The sequence below is a fragment of the Protomyctophum parallelum genome (genome assembly GCF_964188405.1).
Source record: "Protomyctophum parallelum genome assembly, chromosome: 6".
Classification (NCBI taxonomy): domain Eukaryota; kingdom Metazoa; phylum Chordata; class Actinopteri; order Myctophiformes; family Myctophidae; genus Protomyctophum; species Protomyctophum parallelum.
The window spans coordinates 47,968,839-47,990,448 of NC_139701.1; the positions used below are offsets into that span (position 1 = coordinate 47,968,839).

Genomic DNA, 21,610 nt, shown 5'->3' on the forward strand with positions numbered 1-21,610 from the left:
TTAATGTTCTTTAGCGTTTAGTGTTATTTTTTATTTTTTTCTATTAAAGTTGTTTTTAATTTGTTGGTACCTCTGTAAAGCCCCCCCATGTAAAGCGTCTTTGGGTACTCAGAAAAGCGCTATATAAGTTTGAGATATTATTATTATATTCTGTGGCACGGCGGCCTCGCTGTGAGTGCCAGTGTGAATTCAGTGGATTGAAGTATCGACAATATTAAATTGAATTGAAGTAAGCATTCATGACTTCAACTTAAAATTACATTTAATTCAAATCAAATCCACGTTATTTATATTATATCGCACGCATTACATCTCAAGGTTTACTTAACCTATTCTGAACGGGAACCCATTTTGGTGTTAGCATCATGTTATGCTTTCGCTATTTAAAAATAGCAGATCTACAAGCTCATAGCGCGCCACCGAGTGGCGCGCTACGAGCTTGTAGGTCTGCTATTTTTGGAGAAATCGAAGAACGACTGACATTTTTTTAATCTGATCTCAGGTCAGAATGGGTTATTCAGACCAGTGTGTGTCCAGTGAAAACCTCGTATGAATCTGATCTCAGGTCAGAATGGGTTAAAGTGCTGAACAGTAAGTAAAGAGTACAGTAGGATCTACAGTAGAGGTGTGACAGTACAGTAGGATCTACAGTAGAGGTGTGACAGTACAGTAGAATCTACAGTAGAGGTGTGAGAGTACAGTAGGATCTACAGTAGAGGTGTGAGAGTACAGTAGGATCTACAGTAGAGGTGTGACAGTACAGTAGGATCTACAGTAGAGGTGTGACAGTACAGTAGGATCTACAGTAGAGGTGTGAGAGTACAGTAGGATCTACAGTAGAGGTGTGACAGTACAGTAGGATCTACAGTAGAGGTGTGAGAGTACAGTAGGATCTACAGTAGAGGTGTGACAGTACAGTAGAATCTACAGTAGAGGTGTGAGAGTACAGTAGGATCTACAGTAGAGGTGTGACAGTACAGTAGGATCTACAGTAGAGGTGTGACAGTACAGTAAAATATACAGTAGAGGTGTGAGAGTACAGTAGGATCTACAGTAGAGGTGTGAGAGTACAGTAGGATCTACAGTAGAGGTGTGAGAGTACAGTAGGATCTACAGTAGAGGTGTGACAGTACAGTAGGATCTACAGTAGAGGTGTGACAGTACAGTAGGATCTACAGTAGAGGTGTGAGAGTACAGTAGGATCTACAGTAGAGGTGTGACAGTACAGTAGGATCTACAGTAGAGGTGTGACAGTACAGTAGGATCTACAGTAGAGGTGTGACAGTACAGTAGAATCTACAGTAGAGGTGTGACAGTACAGTAGGATCTACAGTAGAGGTGTGACAGTACAGTAGGATCTACAGTAGAGGTGTGAGAGTACAGTAGGATCTACAGTAGAGGTGTGACAGTACAGTAGGATCTACAGTAGAGGTGTGAGAGTACAGTAGGATCTACAGTAGAGGTGTGAGAGTACAGTAGGATCTACAGTAGAGGTGTGAGAGTACAGTAGGATCTACAGTAGAGGTGTGAGAGTACAGTAGGATCTACAGTAGAGGTGTGACAGTACAGTAGAATCTACAGTAGAGGTGTGAGAGTACAGTAGATTCAGTCTCACCTGGCCTCCTGGAAAAGGCACCAAACTGAAGAGCAGTGTGTTTGTCTTGTGGAGACGAAAGCAGGTCTGCCGACACAGAACAATTACACAGACTTAACCTTAACCCATTCTGACCTGAGATCAGATTCACACGAGGTTTCCGCCGGACACACACTGGTCCTGATGAACCCATTCTGACCTGAGATCAGATTCTAAAAATGTCAGTCGTTCTTCGATTTTTCAAAAATAGCAGACCTACAAGCTCGTATCGCGCCACTCGGTGGCGCGATATGAGCTTGTAGATCTGCTATTTTTAAATAGCTAAAGCATGACATGATGCCGACACCAAAATGGGTGCCCGTTCAGAATGGGTTAAACTGCAGTTAAACGTATCCTTCAACCCAACGATGAAACCAGGCCTGCAAACACAGCAATAACTGTTTTACGATTACACAAACTCAAAGGACAACTTTCTTTTCAACCAAGGTTCATGTTTTAGTTTGTTATTAGTCGAGGTAAAAAAATGATCTCTTTTCATTTGCTGCTTTCTTTCGTTTTAGGGACTTTAGCTGTTTTTGACAGGGGGCGTGGGCATTCGAGCATGGGGCTAAATATGTATTTCTTTACACCATTTTACGGTGATAAAATATGTCAGTTTGTCACATTCAATAGATCCTGTGATCTTTTGTGGCCAGATGTAATTTATTGGGGTCTAGTAGGACAATAGTAAATAATAAAAAAATATGTATAAAAAAAACATATTTAGCCCCATGCTCGAATGCCCCCGCCACCCCTGTCAAAAACAGCTAAAATCCCTAAAACGAAAGAAAGCAGCAAATGAAAGAAAATTAACACTCACCTTTTAGTTTCTCTAATAACAACCTAAAACATGAACCTTGGTTGAGAAAAACTAAAGTTGTCCTTTACTTACATTTTGATACCAATACTAAATTAGTACATTTTTTAATTCTGGGACATTTTCTTGTAAAAGATGACTTCTAACGTTGCAGTATTGGTACTTTTACTTAACCCATTTTGGGGGCGGGAACCCATTTTGGTGTTAGCATCATGTCGTGCTTTAGCTATTGAAAAATATCAGATCTACAAGCTCATAGCGCGCCACTCGGTGGCGCGCTACGAGCTTGTAGGTCTGCTATTTTTGAAAACGACTGACATAGAAACATAGCTTTTTCAGAAAACTGTCGGGATGTAGAAGACATTTTTAGAATCTGATCTCAGGTCAGAATGAAAACTGTCAGGAAGACATATTTAGAATCTGATCTCAGGTCAGAATGAGAACTGTCAGGATGTAGAAGACATTTTTAGAATCTGATCTCAGGTCAGATTGGAAAACTGTCAGGATGTAGAAGACATTTTTAGAATCTGATCTCAGGTCAGAATGGAAAACTGTCAGGATGTAGAAGACATTTTTAGAATCTGATCTCAGGTCAGAATGGGTTAAGTAAATTGAGTATCCGGGGGTTACATAGGGGCTGTCATTTCATATCACCTTGCTGCTTACTGGGGTGTTCTTTCATCTCCGCTCGGGACGAGGGGGGGCCTAAAGCTGGCTGGAGCCTCTCCGTGACGCCCCCTCTGTCCTGGAAACATTCACATACTGTACTCTTCATAATGCAGGTTGTAAAGGTCAACATGTACAGTAACTCACACGCTAAAGGCTTATATGTACATTCAACATGTAGACATGTGGAGGGTGGTTCTATTACATAAAGCAGTTTGTTAGTGCCCTCTACAGACACAAAAGGAGAACTTCACTTATTGGTTCACTGCAACAGCAGTGGTTGTAAAAGTGTGCCATTTAAATGTAATTCCCAGCGCTGTGCTTTGGGAGCTGGCCTGGTGTGACCTCGAAATTAGTCTAATTTATATGATAGCGATTATACTTGTTTTACTTACATTTATAATTTTTATCCCGTGATTTTTTTGCAACCCATTTTCTCTCCCAGTGTCAATTGTCTAATGTTGTAATCCTGGGCTAGCTACACACCCTCTGCCAACCTGGGGAGAGCAACGGACTGACCTCATGCTTCCTTCAATGCATGAGGAGTCCAAGCTGCTTCTTTTCACCTGACAGGGGGGGGGGGGGGGTTTCCCCGGTCGGACGTAGCGCGTGGAAGGAACACGTTATTCCAACCAGTTCCTTTCCCCTCCATCAGGCGCCCCGGCTGGCCAGGGGGAGGCAGTTTGTAAAAAAATACTTGCGACAACAAGCTTTCAGAATACTACAACAGCTACAGTAGTTACTGGTTCTAACTCTTCTTACTGTAGATTCAGCAATATAAATATAATACAGATAATAATTGAGAACCAGTTCTCTAGAAAACAACTATTTTAGTGAATGAATGAATGAATGAATGAATGAATGAATGAATGAATGAATGAATGAATGAATGAATGAATGAATGCATGAATGAATGAATGAATGAATGAATGAATGAATGAATGAATGAATGAATGAATGAATGCATGCATGGATGCATGGATGAATGAATGAATGAATGAATGAATGAATGAATGAATGAATGAATGAATGAAATGCAGGTTTTAGGTCTTACCAGCTGACTGGGCTGCCTTGGCTCTGCATCGTCAAACACAATAAGAGGCTCGGCGCTCTATGAGAGGAAACACAACATAGCAGACGTTGGGAGACGTGGAATCAACAGACAGAGTTCCCAAGCGTTACGGGCGGTGTGCCGCCCGTCCCACAACACAATCCCACTTCAACTGGGGACGCCTCGCACCCCGACAAGCGCACTCGGAATTGTAGGAGTCGAGGAATTATTGTTTGACTCGGTCGGCTGCACAGATAAATATTGTGAAAATGGCCGATCCAGAAGTTCACATATTTTCAAGATGTTTTTCCTCTTTCTTAGGAAATAATGTGTTCTTATTTTATAGTTTGTGGGTTAACCTTGACGCAGTGGTATTTTTTTATTGGTCGTTTTGTTATTTTTACAATGGTTCCCAGTTCTAAAACGGTTAGTCCCAATCCTTGATTCTGATTGGGCTGGTTTCCGTTGTAAATCTCACGATAATCCACACCTTCAATCACTTGAAAGCGGAAAACGGCCGCGCCTGTCTGCCCAAGTGTGGAAACGCTGTATATCATTCCCAGCTGATCCTGCAGCTCTGTAGCTGAACTGGGGAAGGGGAGCGCTTGATTGCCTCACACACGCTGGCCGTGCGGGGCGTCTAAGCACCCTTAGCCCCTTAGATAGAACTCCATGTAGACTTAGATAGCATTTCATACAGTCTCATAGCATGTTACGTAGACCGCGCTAGAATTGCCTTTTGTGTAGTCATAGCACTTCATACTGTAGTACAGGGTTCCCCAATTCATTTTCCACAAGGGCCATATTTTGACTAGGGTACCAGGCTGGGGGCCGCGTCCGCACGTGTGAGGTTGAGGTCTTGCCCTGAAAATAAATTTTCAGGGCAAGACCCCAATTGAAAAGGACCCCCAGTTTGACATGCATAGGCTACTGACCCCCATGTAATGCCATGCCGAGTAGAGTAAAGTAGAGTAGAGTAGAGTAGAGTAGAGTATAGTTACGCATGTTTCATGATACTACTTCTGAACTACTTTTTATGTATGTGATGTATTGCCATGCCTTTTGGTTCTTGCTTATCGTAATTCGCTCTGGATTAAGAGCGTCTGCTAAATGCTCTGGATTAAGAGTGTCTGCTAAATGCTCTGGATTAAATTGTAAATTGATTGTGAATTGAATGTGTGGCACCGGGCGGCCTCGTAAAGACATCAAGCGCCTCCAAGTAAAAAACAAGGAAGTTGTGGCTCGCTCTGGGTGGATCGCAAAGCGGCGCAAAGCAGCTACGTTTGTGAATTAGCAACAGTTTTATGGCGTTATTATTGGTGTCCCACCACGCCTCTCAGCCATTATAAAATACACGATAACCTCGCACCTCCTGCACGTGGCTTATTGCTGTAGTACCAAGAGCTACCACCACACCAGCTCACTTAAGGGGTGTAAAAGGAAAGGAAAGGTACTATGTTTACCCAGGGTAACTGGACTAAGGAAAGGAAAGGTACTATGTTTACCCAGGGTAACTGGACTAAGGAAAGGAAAGGTACTATGTTTACCCAGGGTAACTGGACTAAGGAAAGGAAAGGTACTATGTTTACCCAGAGTAACTGGACTAAGGAAAGGAAAGGTACTATGTTTACCCAGGGTAACTGGACTAAGGAAAGGAAAGGTACTATGTTTACCCAGGGTAACTGGACTAAGGAAAGGAAAGGTACTATGTTTACCCAGGGTAACTGGACTAAGGAAAGGAAAGGTACTATGTTTACCCAGGGTAACTGGACTAAGGAAAGGAAAGGTACTATGTTTACCCAGGGTAACTGGACTGAGGAAAGGAAAGGTACTATGTTTACCCAGGGTAACTGGACTAAGGAAAGGAAAGGTACTATGTTTACCCAGGGTAACTGGACTAAGGAAAGGAAAGGTACTATGTTTACCCAGGGTAACTGGACTAAGGAAAGGAAAGGTACTATGTTTACCCAGGGTAACTGGACTGAGGAAAGGAAAGGTACTATGTTTACCCAGGGTAACTGGACTAAGGAAAGGAAAGGTACTATGTTTACCCAGGGTAACTGGACTAAGGAAAGGAAAGGTACTATGTTTACCCAGGGTAACTGGACTAAGGAAAGGGAAAGGTACTATGTTTACCCAGGGTAACTGGACTAAGGGAAGGAAAGGTACTATGTTTACCCAGGGTAACTGGACTAAGGAAAGGAAAGGTACTATATTTACCCAGGGTAACTGGACTAAGGAAAGGAAAGGTACTATGTTTACCCAGGGTAACTGGACTAAGGAAAGGAAAGGTACTATGTTTACCCAGGGTAACTGGACTAAGGAAAGGAAAGGTACTATGTTTACCCAGGGTAACTGGACTAAGGAAAGGAAAGGTACTATGTTTACCCAGGGTAACTGGACTAAGGAAAGGAAAGGTACTATGTTTACCCAGGGTAACTGGACTAAGGAAAGGAAAGGTACCATGTTTACCCAGGGTAACTGGACTAAGGAAAGGAAAGGTACTATGTTTACCCAGGGTAACTGGACTAAGGAAAGGAAAGGTACTATGTTTACCCTGCAGGGTAACTGGACTAAGGAAAGGAAAGGTACTATGTTTACCCAGGGTAACTGGACTAAGGAAAGGAAAGGTACTATGTTTACCCAGGGTAACTGGACTAAGGAAAGGAAAGGTACTATGTTTACCCAGGGTAACTGGACTAAGGAAAGGAAAGGTACTATGTTTACCCAGGGTAACTGGACTAAGGAAAGGAAAGGTACTATGTTTACCCAGGGTAACTGGACTAAGGAAAGGAAAGGTACTATGTTTACCCAGGGTAACTGGACTAAGGAAAGGAAAGGTACCATGTTTACCCAGGGTAACTGGACTAAGGAAAGGAAAGGTACTATGTTTACCCAGGGTAACTGGACTAAGGAAAGGAAAGGTACTATGTTTACCCTGCAGGGTAACTGGACTAAGGAAAGGAAAGGTACTATGTTTACCCAGGGTAACTGGACTAAGGAAAGGAAAGGTACTATGTTTACCCAGGGTAACTGGACTAAGGAAAGGAAAGGTACTATGTTTACCCAGGGTAACTGGACTAAGGAAAGGAAAGGTACTATGTTTACCCAGGGTAACTGGACTAAGGAAAGGAAAGGTACTATGTTTACCCAGGGTAACTGGACTAAGCTCAAGAACTTGTTTACAGCCAGGCCCTGCTCATAGAACATTTCATGGTAGGGGTTCAATGCCTTGTCCATAAAGGGCACTTCAGCGGTGGTCATTTTAACGTGCCGGTCCGGGGATACGAACTATAGCGACCTTCCGATATCAAGACCGCTCCGCAAACCCTTCGGCCACCGCTGCCACCACTGTGGGGTGTGTGCCCTGTGTCCTGGTGGTCAGAGGACTCCAGGGGGCCGTAGCGCGGGGTGTGGGGGAGGGGGCTTACTTCAGGGGTGTGGGGTGTGTGCCCTGTGTCCTGGTGGTCAGAGGACTCCAGGGGGCCGTGGCGCGGGGTGTGGGGGAGGGGGCTTACTTCAGGGGTGTGGGGTGTGTGCCCAGCTGTGTCCTGGTGGTCAGAGGACTCTGGGGGCCGCAGCGCGGGGGGGACGGTCTCGGGCAGAGGGTAGCCGTTCTTGCGCGCCACGATGAGGTGGAAGGCCGTGCAGAACTCGGAGAAGGTGAGCGCACCGTCCCGGTCCACATCGCTCAGCTCCCTGGAGAGAGAGAGAGAGAGAGAACACGTCAACAACATATATATGGTCTCTGGAGAGAGAGAGAACACGTCAACAACATATATATAGTCTCTGGAGAGAGAGAGAACACGTCAACAACATATTAATATATATGGTCTCTGGAGAGAGAGAGAACACGTCAACATATTAATATATATGGTCTCTGGAGAGAGAGAGAACACGTCAACAACATATATATGGTCTCTGGAGAGAGAGAGAACACGTCATCAACATATTAATATATATGTTCTCTGGAGAGAGAGAACATGTCAACAACATATTAATATATATATGGTCTCTGGAGAGAGAGAGAACACGTCAACAACATATTAATATATATGGTCTGCAACAAACTATACTATAAAACTGGTCAAACATTGGCCAAATTGTCAAATAATATATATATATTTTTTTTTTATTATGTTTTTAAATAGCCAATCTATTTTCATTTATCTGTGGAACTGATTCAAACTAACTTGAATGCCTCAAGTCCTACATTCCATGTGCTTGTCAGGGTAGTCTAGTGTTGCCAGACTGTTGCCTCTCGCAATTTCCAAATTGCTTCCGTCGTACAGTCTGGAGCAACTGAAGAGCTGTCATGAGTAAAATATAAATGCTTCCGTCGTACAGTCTGGAGCAACGGAAGAGTTGTCATGAGTAAAATATAAATGCTTCCGTCGTACAGTCTGGAGCAACTGAAGAGTTGTCATGAGTAAAATATAAATGCTTCCGTCGTACAGTCTGGAGCAACGGAAGAGTTGTCATAGAGTAAAATATAAATGCTTCCGTCGTACAGTCTGGAGCAACGGAAGAGTTGTCATAGAGTAAAATATAAATGCTTCCGTCGTACAGTCTGGAGCAACGGAAGAGTTGTCATAGAGTAAAATATAAATGCTTCCGTCGTACAGTCTGGAGCAACGGAAGAGTTGTCATAGAGTAAAATATAAATGCTTCCGTCGTACAGTCTGGAGCAACGGAAGAGTTGTCATAGAGTAAAATATAAATGCTTCCATCGTACAGTCTGGAGCAACGGAAGAGTTGTCATAGAGTAAAATATAAATGCTTCCATCGTACAGTCTGGAGCAACGGAAGAGTTGTCATAGAGTAAAATATAAATGCTTCCGTCGTACAGTCTGGAGCAACGGAAGAGTTGTCATAGAGTAAAATATAAATGCTTCCATCGTACAGTCTGGAGCAACGGAAGAGTTGTCATAGAGTAAAATATAAATGCTTCCATCATACAGTCTGGAGCAACGGAAGAGTTGTCATGAGTAAAATATAAAGCGGAAGTGGAGCCTTCTCCCCACTTCCGTTTCGTCTTTACAGTCACGCACATTTGACTATAATATCGCTTGTTGCTTAGCAGAAAAGGGGAAAAAAAAACAATTAAATGTAAAGATATTTTTGAATATATTTTGGTGAACGGATTTCGGGAGCTGTAGTTCCAGTCTCAATATAGCATTTGGAGATTGAGGAATAGTTGTCAGGGTGACTGGGACCAGACACTATCTGAGACTATTGTCAGGGTGACTGGGACCAGACACTATCTGAGACTATTGTCAGGGTGACTGGGACCAGACACTATCTGAGACTATTGTCAGGGTGACTGGGACCAGACACTATCTGAGACTATTGTCAGGGTGACTGGGACCAGACACTATCTGAGACTATTGTCAGGGTGACTGGGACCAGACACTATCTGAGACTATTGTCAGGGTGACTGGGACCAGACACTATCTGAGACTATTGTCAGGGTGACTGGGACCAGACACTATCTGAGACTATCGTCAGGGTGACTGGGACCAGACACTATCTGAGACTATTGTCAGGGTGACTGGGACCAGACTATTGTCAGGGTGACTGGGACCAGACTATTGTCAGGGTGACTGGGACCAGACTATTGTCAGGGTGACTGGGACCAGACTATTGTCAGGGTGACTGGGACCAGACACTATCTGCCAGAGCAAAAATAATTACTCTCGGCGGAGTGATATAATCTGGCTATTTGGGGGTGGAAATAGTGCAGTGTCATGGTGCATACTGCTGTGTCACTGTGGAATGCTGTACTGTACTGTACTGTACTGTACTGTACTGTACTGTACTGTACTGTACTGTACTGTACTGTACTGTACTGTACTGTACTGTACTGTACTGTACTGTACTGTACTGTACTGTACTGTACTGTACTGTACTGTACTGTACCGTACTGTACCGTGCTGTATCATGACTCACCAGATGTGAGACAGCTCTGGGATGGGCAGCTTGGATTTGGTGAAGAAGTTCTTAGCCACGGTTCCTAAAGAACACAGAGAGAACATTCAGGTCATTTTGTGTTCCTTTCCTCTCTATTCTCTCAATTTACAATTTAGGCATTTAGCAGACGCTCTTAATCCAGAGCGACTTACATTAAGCAAGAACAAATGTTCTAACTCTTCCTGTGATGTGACAAAACATTAATATTCATCATAGTCTGTGCCAAACATATTATAGGGTTGGGGGCGGGGCGGGCCCGGTTTTGGGGTTGCAGATCCATTTAGCAAGTCAAAAAACAAATTGCAATCATTTTCCAGAAATGTAAAAAATAAATCCTATACGCTCACAACGTGACACGCCTGTGAGCAGTAGTATATCACCAATTTTCCGTATTACGGAAATGTGGCTTAACCCATTTTAGGCATTTAAACATTGTGTTATAATTTAGCCATTGAAAAATTTAAACATTATGTTATAATTTAAGCTATTGGAAAATAGCAGATCTACAAGCTCGTAGAGCTTGTAGATCTGCTATTTTTGAAAAATCGTAAAAAAATGTGACGCAAATCTTTGAATACATATTCTTTCAAAGTGAATGCTTTTTAAATCAGGTCAGAATGGCTTTAAAGTGATTAATTCACACTGTATGTTTGTACGTTTTGGTCCCGGGGGGGCGAGAGAGGCAACTCTTCTCTGTTGGGTCTCCAGCTAAAAAGGTCTAGGAAGGAACCTCTGGTTTATAGTATGAATGCATGCTGTGCTCGCCATGAATGGTAAATGGTGCATTTATATAGCGCCTTTATCCAAGGCGCTTTACAGAGATTGTGCATTACATTCACCCATTCACACACCGATGGCAGCGGAAACCATGCAAGGCACCAACCAGCACATCGGGAGCAATTAGGGGTTCAGTGTCTTGCTCAAGGACACTTCGACAGTAACTCTGGGGGAGCCCGGGTTTGAACTGGCAACCTTACGGTTACCATCCAGGCACTCTACCCCTGAGCCACCGCCGCCATGGAGTGTGTGCGTGGGTTCGTGGGTGCGTGCGTACCCAGGATCAGTGCCCCCAGGTCGGGCTGAAGGCTCCTGAACTGGTTGGTGTAGTACTGCTGCTGTTCCTCAGTGATCCTCCAGGGGTCATCCTCGCTGTACTCCTCTCCTCCTCCTCCTCCTCCTCCTCCTCTTCCTCTTCCTCGCTGGTCCAGTGTCTCCACTGAGGGAACCTGTTTAGTTTAGTTTAGTTTAGTTTAGTTTGTTTGATCATCCTTCAGTTTCAAATACAATATTTAAAGACAATGAATGTAAGCCGTTATGAAAACAGAACAAAACCGAAACATGAAGATGATCAAAAGGAGTAGGCAGAAGCTAAAAGCTTATAAATGCCTATCCTACGTACAGCAGAACATGAATCGTAATACTCATTACATTAACGAGAATTCCACCCTACACCAAACACCAACCCCCCCCCCCCCCCCCAGTGTCACCGTAGAGATAGCATTACATAACCGTTAGATTACACATTATTATTGTTGTTATTATCCCTATTCACGTTACCCTCATTGCCAATGATCATTATCATTTATGTTGTTGCTGAGTAATGTCATTTGGTTCACATTTTTTTTATGTTACCATAAATACAATAATATTAGTTAATTAATTATTAATAATGACAGCACTAATGACTATCAAAAACCTGTACAAAAAGTATCAGTTGATCATACAATAACGTCAACATCCACCATATACATAATTCCCCTATTAGTATGCTGTATTTGGCCAAAAGGATTCGCTTGAGCAATTTTTAAAATTTTGAAAAGTCACTACTGTGTTTGACTTCCTCTGGCATTCCAGATCTTAACCCCTCGGACAGAGACACACATACTCTTCAGAGTGGTCTTGGTACTGGGTTGTTGGGAATTTAAGACTCCTCTTAACTCATACCCCCCTTCCCTATCCTTGAAGTATGACAAGATAGTTTTAGGAATTAGTCTATATTTTACTTTATAAATGATAAGAGCTGTTTTATGTTCAACTAAATCAATAAACTTCAATGTATTAGACCTTAAAAACAGTTCATTAGTATGATCGTAATACCCTACCTTATGCACTAATCTTATGGCTCTCTTTTGTATGATTACAAGTGGCTGGAGGTTTCCTTTGTAATTATTTCCCCAGACCTCCACACAATAGGATAGATATGGTAATATTAGCGTATTGTATAATGTGAGTAGTGACTTATAGTTTAATAAATACCTTGCTTTTCCTAGAACACCAGCACTTCTTGCTATTTTGGACGGGGTATACTTTATATGGGGTTTCCAAGTGAATTTGTGGTCAATTATTACTCCTAAAAAGGCGTTCTCATAAACTCTTTCCAATTTACATTATTAATCTTTAATTCAACTAATGTGTTACAATGTATTTTTTTATTTCCAAAGATCATGAATTTAGTTTTTTTCAGATTGAGTGATAATTTATTAGTGTCAAACCACAGTTTCAGTTTTTCTAGTTCTGCAGAGACAACCTCCAATAGTTGTTGGAGGTTCTCCCCAGCACAAAAGATGTTGGTGTCGTCGGCAAAAACAACATACTGCAGAATGCTTGAAACTTTGCATATGTCATTAATATATAATATAAATAGTTTAGGACCTAAAATAGAGCCCTGCGGTACCCCACAGGTGATGGGTGAGCTGCTTGACTTATATTCGCCCATCTGAACATACTGTTGTCTGTTTGCGATGTAGCTTTTAATCCAATGAAATCCTACCCCTCTAATACCATATCGTTCCAGTTTATGTAATAATATTTCATGATTTATTGTGTCGAATGCCTTTTTTAAGTCTATAAAAATACCTAGTGCATATTTGTTATTGTCAATTGATTAAGTCAATTCTTCGGTTAACTCCATAAATGCCATTGTTGTTGACCGTCCAGATCTAAATCCATATTGGCTATCCATTAATAAATTATGTTGATCTATAAAACTGTCTAACCTTATAGAGAATATTTTTTCCAGGATTTTTGAGAACTGTGACAGAAGGGAGATAGGCCGGTAATTTGTGAAGAGATGTTTATCACCAGCTTTGTGTATTGGGATCACCTTAGCCGTTTTCATTTGACTGGGGAAGAAGCCTGTCTTAAAGGACCACTTCACCACTTTTCAACCTATCTTCATATAATTGGTCCTCGCTAATAATCATGAAAAAATGGTGCGATTTGTTTCTACTCGGTCTGTGTCTCATAGGAGGGCTGTGGGCAGTTCAGAAACCTTCTTCCAGTGACATCATCGATGGGGAATACAAGCTAATAGAAACTGCAGGCTTTCTAGTCCTGAAAAGTTGCAATGCGAAAATGGAAGCCATCGTTCTCACGGTGATGAAAATCTAAACATTTTTGTAAAAAAATCTTGTTTAAAAAATAATCTGCCTAATGATGATGTCACTGGAAGACGGTTTCTGAACTGCCGACAGCCCTCCTATGAGACACAGACTGAGTAGGAAAAAAATCGTGCCATTTTATCATGATTATTAGTGAGGACCTATTATTTGAAGATAGGTTGAAAAGTGGTGAAGTGGTCCTTTAAGTGATAAATTACAGATGTATGTTAAGGGGTCAGCCACAGCACTAATAACATTTTTTAGAACTAACATATCAATACCATCGACATCAGTAGAAGTTTTATTGTTTAACTTGAGAACAACGTCAAGTATTTCTTCTTTGTTGGTACTATGTAAAATAATTGTGGCAGGGTTCCTTTCATCTGACAGTTGATCAACACCACCCCAGAGGGGGTGGAGTTATTTCCGCTGCCAAGTCAGGACCCACACTCACAAAGAATGTATTGAACTTTTCTACCACCTCATGCACATTATTGATTGTCCTGTCATTATCAATAAATTGATCTGTATAATTAGAGTTAGTTCTGTTCCTGATAATAGTGTTTAATATTTTGGACAGAACAGATCCAACATGGGATCAAATGTCTTCACTTACAATCAGAATCTTCTGTCATTGAACAGTGTGGACAACTTCTCTTACAGTATATGGTCTGAGTACGGCAAAAAAAGAATGTTCTAAAACAGTTAAGGTGGTTGCACGCCGACGCTGGGCGTGTTTTTGGGAAACCGATGGAGAAACGCAGCAACAAAAAAGAAAACTGAAAAACGCGCTCGGTGTGTGGGGACCTTTAGTCCCAATACTTGATTCTGATTGGTTGGTTTCCGTTGTAAATCTCACGATAATCCACATCACTTATATCACTGATAAGGTGCTGCCACACTATCAAAAGAGCCGCGCACGTTCTCGGCTGCGCACAGCTTCCAAACCGGGTTTTTAGACGGCTGGTGGATGGAAAAGAAGCTCCACTTCCCGCGGACGACTTGCGCGACGGCCCAGATTCCCGGAAGCGCTCTCCTCCGCGCCAGTCGTCCGCGGAGGTGGAGCTTAATTCCCATCCACCAGCTTTCTTAAAAACCAGATGCGCACACGCCGTCACAGCTTCCTCTGTCCGCGGCGCAAAACCGTTTTGCGCTTAGGTGTGGAAAGGGGGCCGGGGGGGGGGGGAAGGGGAGCACTTGATTGCCATACACACCCTGGCCGTGCGGGTGTCATAAATTAAGCACCGCCCCGCGCTCAGAATGACGAGTGAATGTGTGGCTCCGGTCTGGGCGGCCTCGTAAAGACATCAAGCGCCTCCTATTCCCCCGTCTCAGAGACGAGAGACCCCGTTTCCACATCTTGCGCCGCGGACAGAAGAAGCTGTGCTCACCTGCTCCTCTGTGCTGCAGGGCTCCTCCAGGTGTCTGAAGCCTCCTCCTCCTCCTCCTCCCTCTGTGCTGCAGGGCTCCTCCAGGTGTCTGAAGCCTCCTCCTCCTCCTCCCTCTGTGCTGCAGGGCTCCTCCAGGTGTCTGAAGCCTCCTCCTCCTCCTCCCTCTGTGCTGCAGGGCTCCAGGTGTCTGAAGCCTCCTCCTCCTCCCTCTGTGCTGCAGGGCTCCAGGTGTCTGAAGCCTCCTCCTCCTCCCTCTGTGCTGCAGGGCTCCAGGTGTCTGAAGCCTCCTCCTCCCTCTGCGCTGCAGGGCTGCAGGCCTGCGGGGCTGCAGAGCTCCTCCAGGTGTCTGAAGCCTCCTCCTCCTCCTCCTCCCCGGTCAGCGGGGGTCCACGTGGGACCCCCACTGACGCCAGACGCAGGGCCCCCCTGCAGGGCGCCAGACGCAGGGCCCAGCTGCAGGGCGTCCACGCTTTGGGTCACTGAGCGCAGGTCCGTTTCGTTCTTCAGCCCAACGAACCTGGGCAGAGGTAGATCTGAAGAGGGACAAAGACATACACGTGACGTTACTATAGAGTCAGAATTGTATGAAACCATGCTTGGAGATTGTACCCAAATGCATCTCATCTTTTATGAAATGGGACTCTGAGCCCCTACCACACCCGGTCAGGTCATTTCCCCAAATTCAAGGTAGCAAAAGTTAACTCTGAACTTGGTAGATCTGCTTTTGGCTTTTGTGGCCCTAATAATACATGGAATGACCTGCATGGTTACCTACTGCATGGTAACCTAATACATGGAATGACCTGCATGGTTACCTACTGCATGGTAACCTAATACATGGAATGACCTGCATGGTTACCTACGGCATGGTAACACAATACATGGAATGACCTGCATGGTTACCTACTGCATGGTAACCTAATACATGGAATGACCTGCATTGTTACCTACTGCATGGTAACACAATACATGGAATGACCTGCATGGTTACCTACTGCATGGTAACCTAATACATGGAATGACCTGCATGGTTACCTACGGCATGGTAACCTAATACATGGAATGACCTGCATGGTTACCTACTGCATGGTAACCTAATACATGGAATGACCTGCATGGTTACCTACGGCATGGTAACCTAATACATGGAATGACCTGCATGGTTACCTACTGCATGGTAACCTAATACATGGAATGACCTGCATGGTTACCTACGGCATGGTAACCTAATACATGGAATGACCTGCATGGTTACCTACTGCATGGTAACCTAATACATGGAATGACCTGCATGGTTACCTACGGCATGGTAACCTAATACATGGAATGACCTGCATGGTTACCTACTGCATGGTAACCTAATACATGGAATGACCTGCATGGTTACCTACTGCATGGTAACCTAATACATGGAATGACCTGCATGGTTACCTACGGCATGGTAACCTAATACATGGAATGACCTGCATGGTTACCTACTGCATGGTAACCTAATACATGGAATGACCTGCATGGTTACCTACTGCATGGTAACCTAATACATGGAATGACCTGCATGGTTACCTACGGCATGGTAACCTAATACATGGAATGACCTGCATTGTTACCTACTGCATGGTAACCTAATACATGGAATGACCTGCATGGTTACCTACTGCATGGTAACCTAATACATGGAATGACCTGCATGGTTACCTACTGCATGGTAACACAATACATGGAATGACCTGCTAACAACATTAAAACTGACCACATTGGTTCCCCTGCGTCGTTTTAAAACCTTGGCGAGCAGACCTACCACAATACAGTATGTAACTGTTTTTAGATCATTCTGACATTTGTCTTAGCTTCTATTTGTAACCTTTTCAATTAAATTCAATTCAATTCAATCTTTATTGCAGACTCAGGGGAATCCATATCACAGTACAGAATAACAACACAATAGATTAAAAAAGTAATAATATAGAAATTAATATACAATAAAAAGACTTCCACCATGTTCAGTTTCGAACATATAGACACGTTGGCCAATGGTTCCACAGTCTGGAGGAGAACCTGACAGAACTACGTATCGCGTTAGTGATGACAATAAGATTGCGTAGCACATCTTCTGATGTGTTGTGATGTTTTCTATTATGATATTGTATTACTCGACGACACTGAAAATGAGTTTCATTACTCTGTGTAATTTCGAGAATAAATAAAACTTGAATGAATGAAAAAGACCGCCTCTCTCTACAGTCTCGTTTACCATGTTCAGTCATGAATGCTCACCTGTAAGAGTTAGGATTTATTTAGCTGTATAGAGCGGCGCAATCATGACAACACACACAATATTTTGGACCAAACAAATAATTACAAAGAAGAAAAACAACAAAAAAAGTGTTGTAACCTGCCATTTTTCCTCCTTTCTAATTCTTTGTTTGGCCCGAAATATTGTGTGTGTTGTCATGATTTGTCACGACAAGAGTTGGCTTTGTACGACGCTTAAAAGGTCTTTAAATAAATTAAATAAAAACTGCCTATGTAGAAATGCATTGGGTTTTCATTTCCTGGGCCGTTCGTTGTTCTGAAAGGGGGAGGGACTGCGCCGCTCTATAGGGTTTATCTTCACAAAGTGTACAGTAAATAGCGGCTCTGATGTACAGTAGGCTGCATAGCCGAAATGCGTAAGCGTTCCTTTTGGGTGTGCGCGCCAATAAAGACATGGAAATGTGAGTACTTTGTCCGCCATTTATTTATTACACTTTTTGGATGTGCTACCTTTTTGGATTTTCTTTTTATTCCTATTTTTTTGACGTACAGTAAAATTGTCTCCGTCGGGTGCAAACCTCATAATTATGTCAATAACGCGTTCCTGCCACGCGCTAACCTCCAACCGGGGAAACTCCCCCCCAGTCAGGTGAAAAGAAGCGACATGGGACTCCTCATGCATGGAAGGAAGCATGAGCTCACACCGTTGCTCTCCCCAGGTTGGCAGAGTGTAGTGCACAGTGTCCAGGATTACATTAGACAATTTGCAGAAATCGTGGGACGCAATTTTAAAAGTGATAATTAGTAGCAGATGTACAAGCTCAAAGAGCGTTGCTTCACGCTGCATTTCGAGCTTGTAGATCTGCTACCTTCGATGCTACCGTGTGACGCTGTGGTATACGATCAAGTAGAGCGTTCATTTTACAAAAAGAAAATGATAATACAAAATAAGAATATGGGCCATATTATATCGGACAATTATGTGGACAATATATTGTTGCTGTCTGCCCGACAGCATTGACACAATTAAGTAAGTTAGTAGGATGGAAGGAGTGGCTTATTGTCAGCATCTGCCAAGCACTGACTGTGTGTATCCCTCGTACAAGGCGCTAGACCCCCAGGGGACTCTGGGAGATGTAGTGCTGACAGTGTGTATTCAGTATTTAACCCATTCAGGGCCTGAGTTAAAAAAACATTCACTTTGAAAGAATATATATTCAAAGATTTTTTGTCCAAATCCACGCATGCATGCTGCTTGCTACTGGGAGGAGGAGGACACAGGAGTTTACTATGGAGAAAAAGTTACCTGACATTATTCTTACAGTATTACAGCCAAACTCTCGTCAAAATGTCCAAGAAGCAAGCGCCATTAACCCTTGGACTACCAATCCCAATTTCTTTGTTTGGGTAACAAATTGGCATATTTTTAATTCATCATTTTAACATTAATAGAAAGATCTGATGGTTTGAACAGATCGTTTGGTAATGTATTCATTGGTAATGTATTCTCTCGTTTTGCCACCAGATGGCGGGAACGCACACACCATTATGCTGTTTTTGACAAAAATAGACGAATCTGGTTAAGTCACTTCCGGTTCAACGATCGATAACATCCGGTAGTACTTTAACCCCGTGTCACTCTCTTGGCTGTCCGGGATGCTAATGCTACCTTTTTCATAACTAAGTCAAATTAAGGTCAATTCAACCCCAAAACATCGCAAAATATCAAAAAATTTACAGCGACGCACATAGAGACGGCGCGCGTGCACGATAGCGCACGATCGTGCGGATTTCGTCCAACATTACCGAAATTAGCGATAACATGCTAATTTTTGCTTCGTTGAACCCCCGACAACTGACATTGATTGACATTCCGTTAATTCCGTTAACGGTAGGTTTGTATTTTTTAGCAATAATCAGTTTTTTTCGTTAATTGTAGCCCAGGGGTTAAGTAACTATTTTGGTGTTCCAGCACCACCACCTCCAAAGAGACGCCAAACGGAACCACCACCTGAATCCGCACAGAAAACGTGTGTTTGCGGAAAAGTGGTTGGATGATGTCGGCTGGCTCCAAACTAATGCTGAGCGCAGCGAAATCATCCGAGATGTGGTGCAAAATATGTCGTGAGCATCCCAATCTGGACGATAAAAACTGCACCTTTTATACAGGGACAAAGAATTTCAGTCACCCAGCTTTTATCGTAAAGTCGGGAGCCATGTGTGTCTGACTGTCTGACTCTGTGTTGACTGTGTATACATCGCCTTGGCTAAAAACAAAAGGGAAGCCTGACGTATGCTTCGCCGTACGACGTGTCGTATGTTAAACAAATAGCTGATCTGCAAGCTCACAACGTGTCGCCTCCGCAACACGTTGTGAGCTAGTAGATCGGCTATTTATATACAAAAATAAAAAAGTATCTAAATATTGCTTTGGTGCTCATATTATCCTTAGGAAGTATTAAGAAGTTTAGAATATGCAAGCGTTACGAGCTTGTAGGTCTGCTATTTTTTTTTAAATCAAAGAACGACTGACATTTTTTGAATCTGATCTCAGGTCAGAATGGGCTAATCAGACCAGTGTGTGTCCAGTGGAAACCTCGTATGAATCTGATCTCAGGTCAGAATGGGTTAACGGCACACGTCAAGCTGTGCTACTCATCCGCTGAGTTGGCGCACTGATCAGGACCAATCCCAGAACTTTGCTTGACCGCCTTTAGCTATACTCAGACGCAAACGTTAATTAGAATTATAACTTGTGATTTCATTCCACGTGCCCGAGGATAATATAAAAGAAAAGATGCGCGGCAGCTTTTTGTTTTGTACTATAGTGTTTAAATGGGAGGTCTGATTGACAGTATTCAGTAACACTTGGCCTTGCACCAGAATACATTTGTGACCTGGTTTCTGCACCTCCAGCCACCAGGGTTCTTTTAGGTCAACCTCCCAGTTGCCCCTTGCTGTCCCCTCAACGACCCAAAAAACCAAAGGCGACCTAAGGGGCCTTCTCAGTAATTGCCCCCAAACTCTAGAATAGTCTCCCACTACACATCAAACTCTGGAATAGTCTCCCACTACACATCAAACTCTGGAATAGTCTCCCACTACACATCAAACTCTGGAATAGTCTCCCACTACACATCAAACTCTGGAATAGTCTCCCACTACACATCAAACTCTGGAATAGTCTCCCACTGGAATAGTCTCCCACTACACATCAAACTCTGGAATAGTCTCCCACTGGAATAGTCTCCCACTACACATCAAACTCTAGAATAGTCTCCCACTACACATCAAACTCTGGAATAGTCTCCCACTACACATCAAACTCTGGAATAGTCTCCCACTACACATCAAACTCTGGAATAGTCTCCCACTACACATCAAACTCTAGAATAGTCTCCCACTGGAATAGTCTCCCACTACACATCAAACTCTAGAATAGTCTCCCACTACACATCAAACTCTAGAATAGTCTCCCACTGGAATAGTCTCCCACTACACATCACATCAAACTCTAGAATAGTCTCCCACTACACATCAAACTCTGGAATAGTCTCCCACTACACATCACATCAAACTCTAGAATAGTCTCCCACTACACATCAAACTCTGGAATAGTCTCCCACTACACATCAAACTCTAGAATAGTCTCCCACTACACATCAAACTCTAGAATAGTCTCCCACTACACATCACATCAAACTCTAGAATAGTCTCCCACTACACATCACATCAAACTCTAGAATAGTCTCCCACTACACATCACATCAAACTCTAGAATAGTCTCCCACTACACATCAAACTCTAGAATAGTCTCCCACTACACATCACATCAAACTCTAGAATAGTCTCCCACTACACATCAAACTCTGGAATAGTCTCCCACTACACATCAAACTCTGGAATAGTCTCCCACTACACATCAAACTCTGGAATAGTCTCCCACTACACATCAAACTCTGGAATAGTCTCCCACTACAGATCAAACTCTGGAATAGTCTCCCACTACAGATCAAACTCTGGAATAGTCTCCCACTACACATCAAACTCTGGAATAGTCTCCCACTACACATCACATCAAACTCTGGAATAGTCTCCCACTACACATCAAACTCTGGAATAGTCTCCCACTACACATCAAATCAAACTCTGGAATAGTCTCCCACTACACATCAAACTCTGGAATAGTCTCCCACTACACATCAAATCCAGCCCAACCATCGACAGTTTCAAATCCTCCCTAAAAACCTCACCTTTTCTCCATTGCCTTCAGCTCCTATAGTCCCGTGAATGTTTTAAACCTTTTTGTAATCAGTAGGCTGTTTTGTCGTTTCATGCTTTTTAAATGTTGTAATATTGTATTTTTCTTATTATGAAGTATTGCTAAAAACGTTTATTTTAATTTTGTATTTTATGATGTAATTTGTATATGGAAAGCACTTTGGGTCA

The 21,610-nt window shown here is 43.0% G+C and overlaps 1 protein-coding gene across 1 annotated transcript in view; it reads right to left on the bottom strand.

Moving 5' to 3' along the window:
• Positions 1 to 21,610, bottom strand: part of LOC310860049 (ralBP1-associated Eps domain-containing protein 2-like) — a gene marked incomplete at both ends in the record, with an annotated part of 95,780 nt that overhangs the window by 51,211 nt on the left and 22,959 nt on the right. The window contains 6 exon segments of the mRNA XM_083766810.1: positions 1,616 to 1,623; positions 4,171 to 4,227; positions 7,497 to 7,866; positions 10,117 to 10,180; positions 11,192 to 11,363; positions 14,909 to 15,441. Coding sequence (XP_083622936.1) covers positions 1,616 to 1,623; positions 4,171 to 4,227; positions 7,497 to 7,866; positions 10,117 to 10,180; positions 11,192 to 11,363; positions 14,909 to 15,441 — 1,204 coding nt within the window.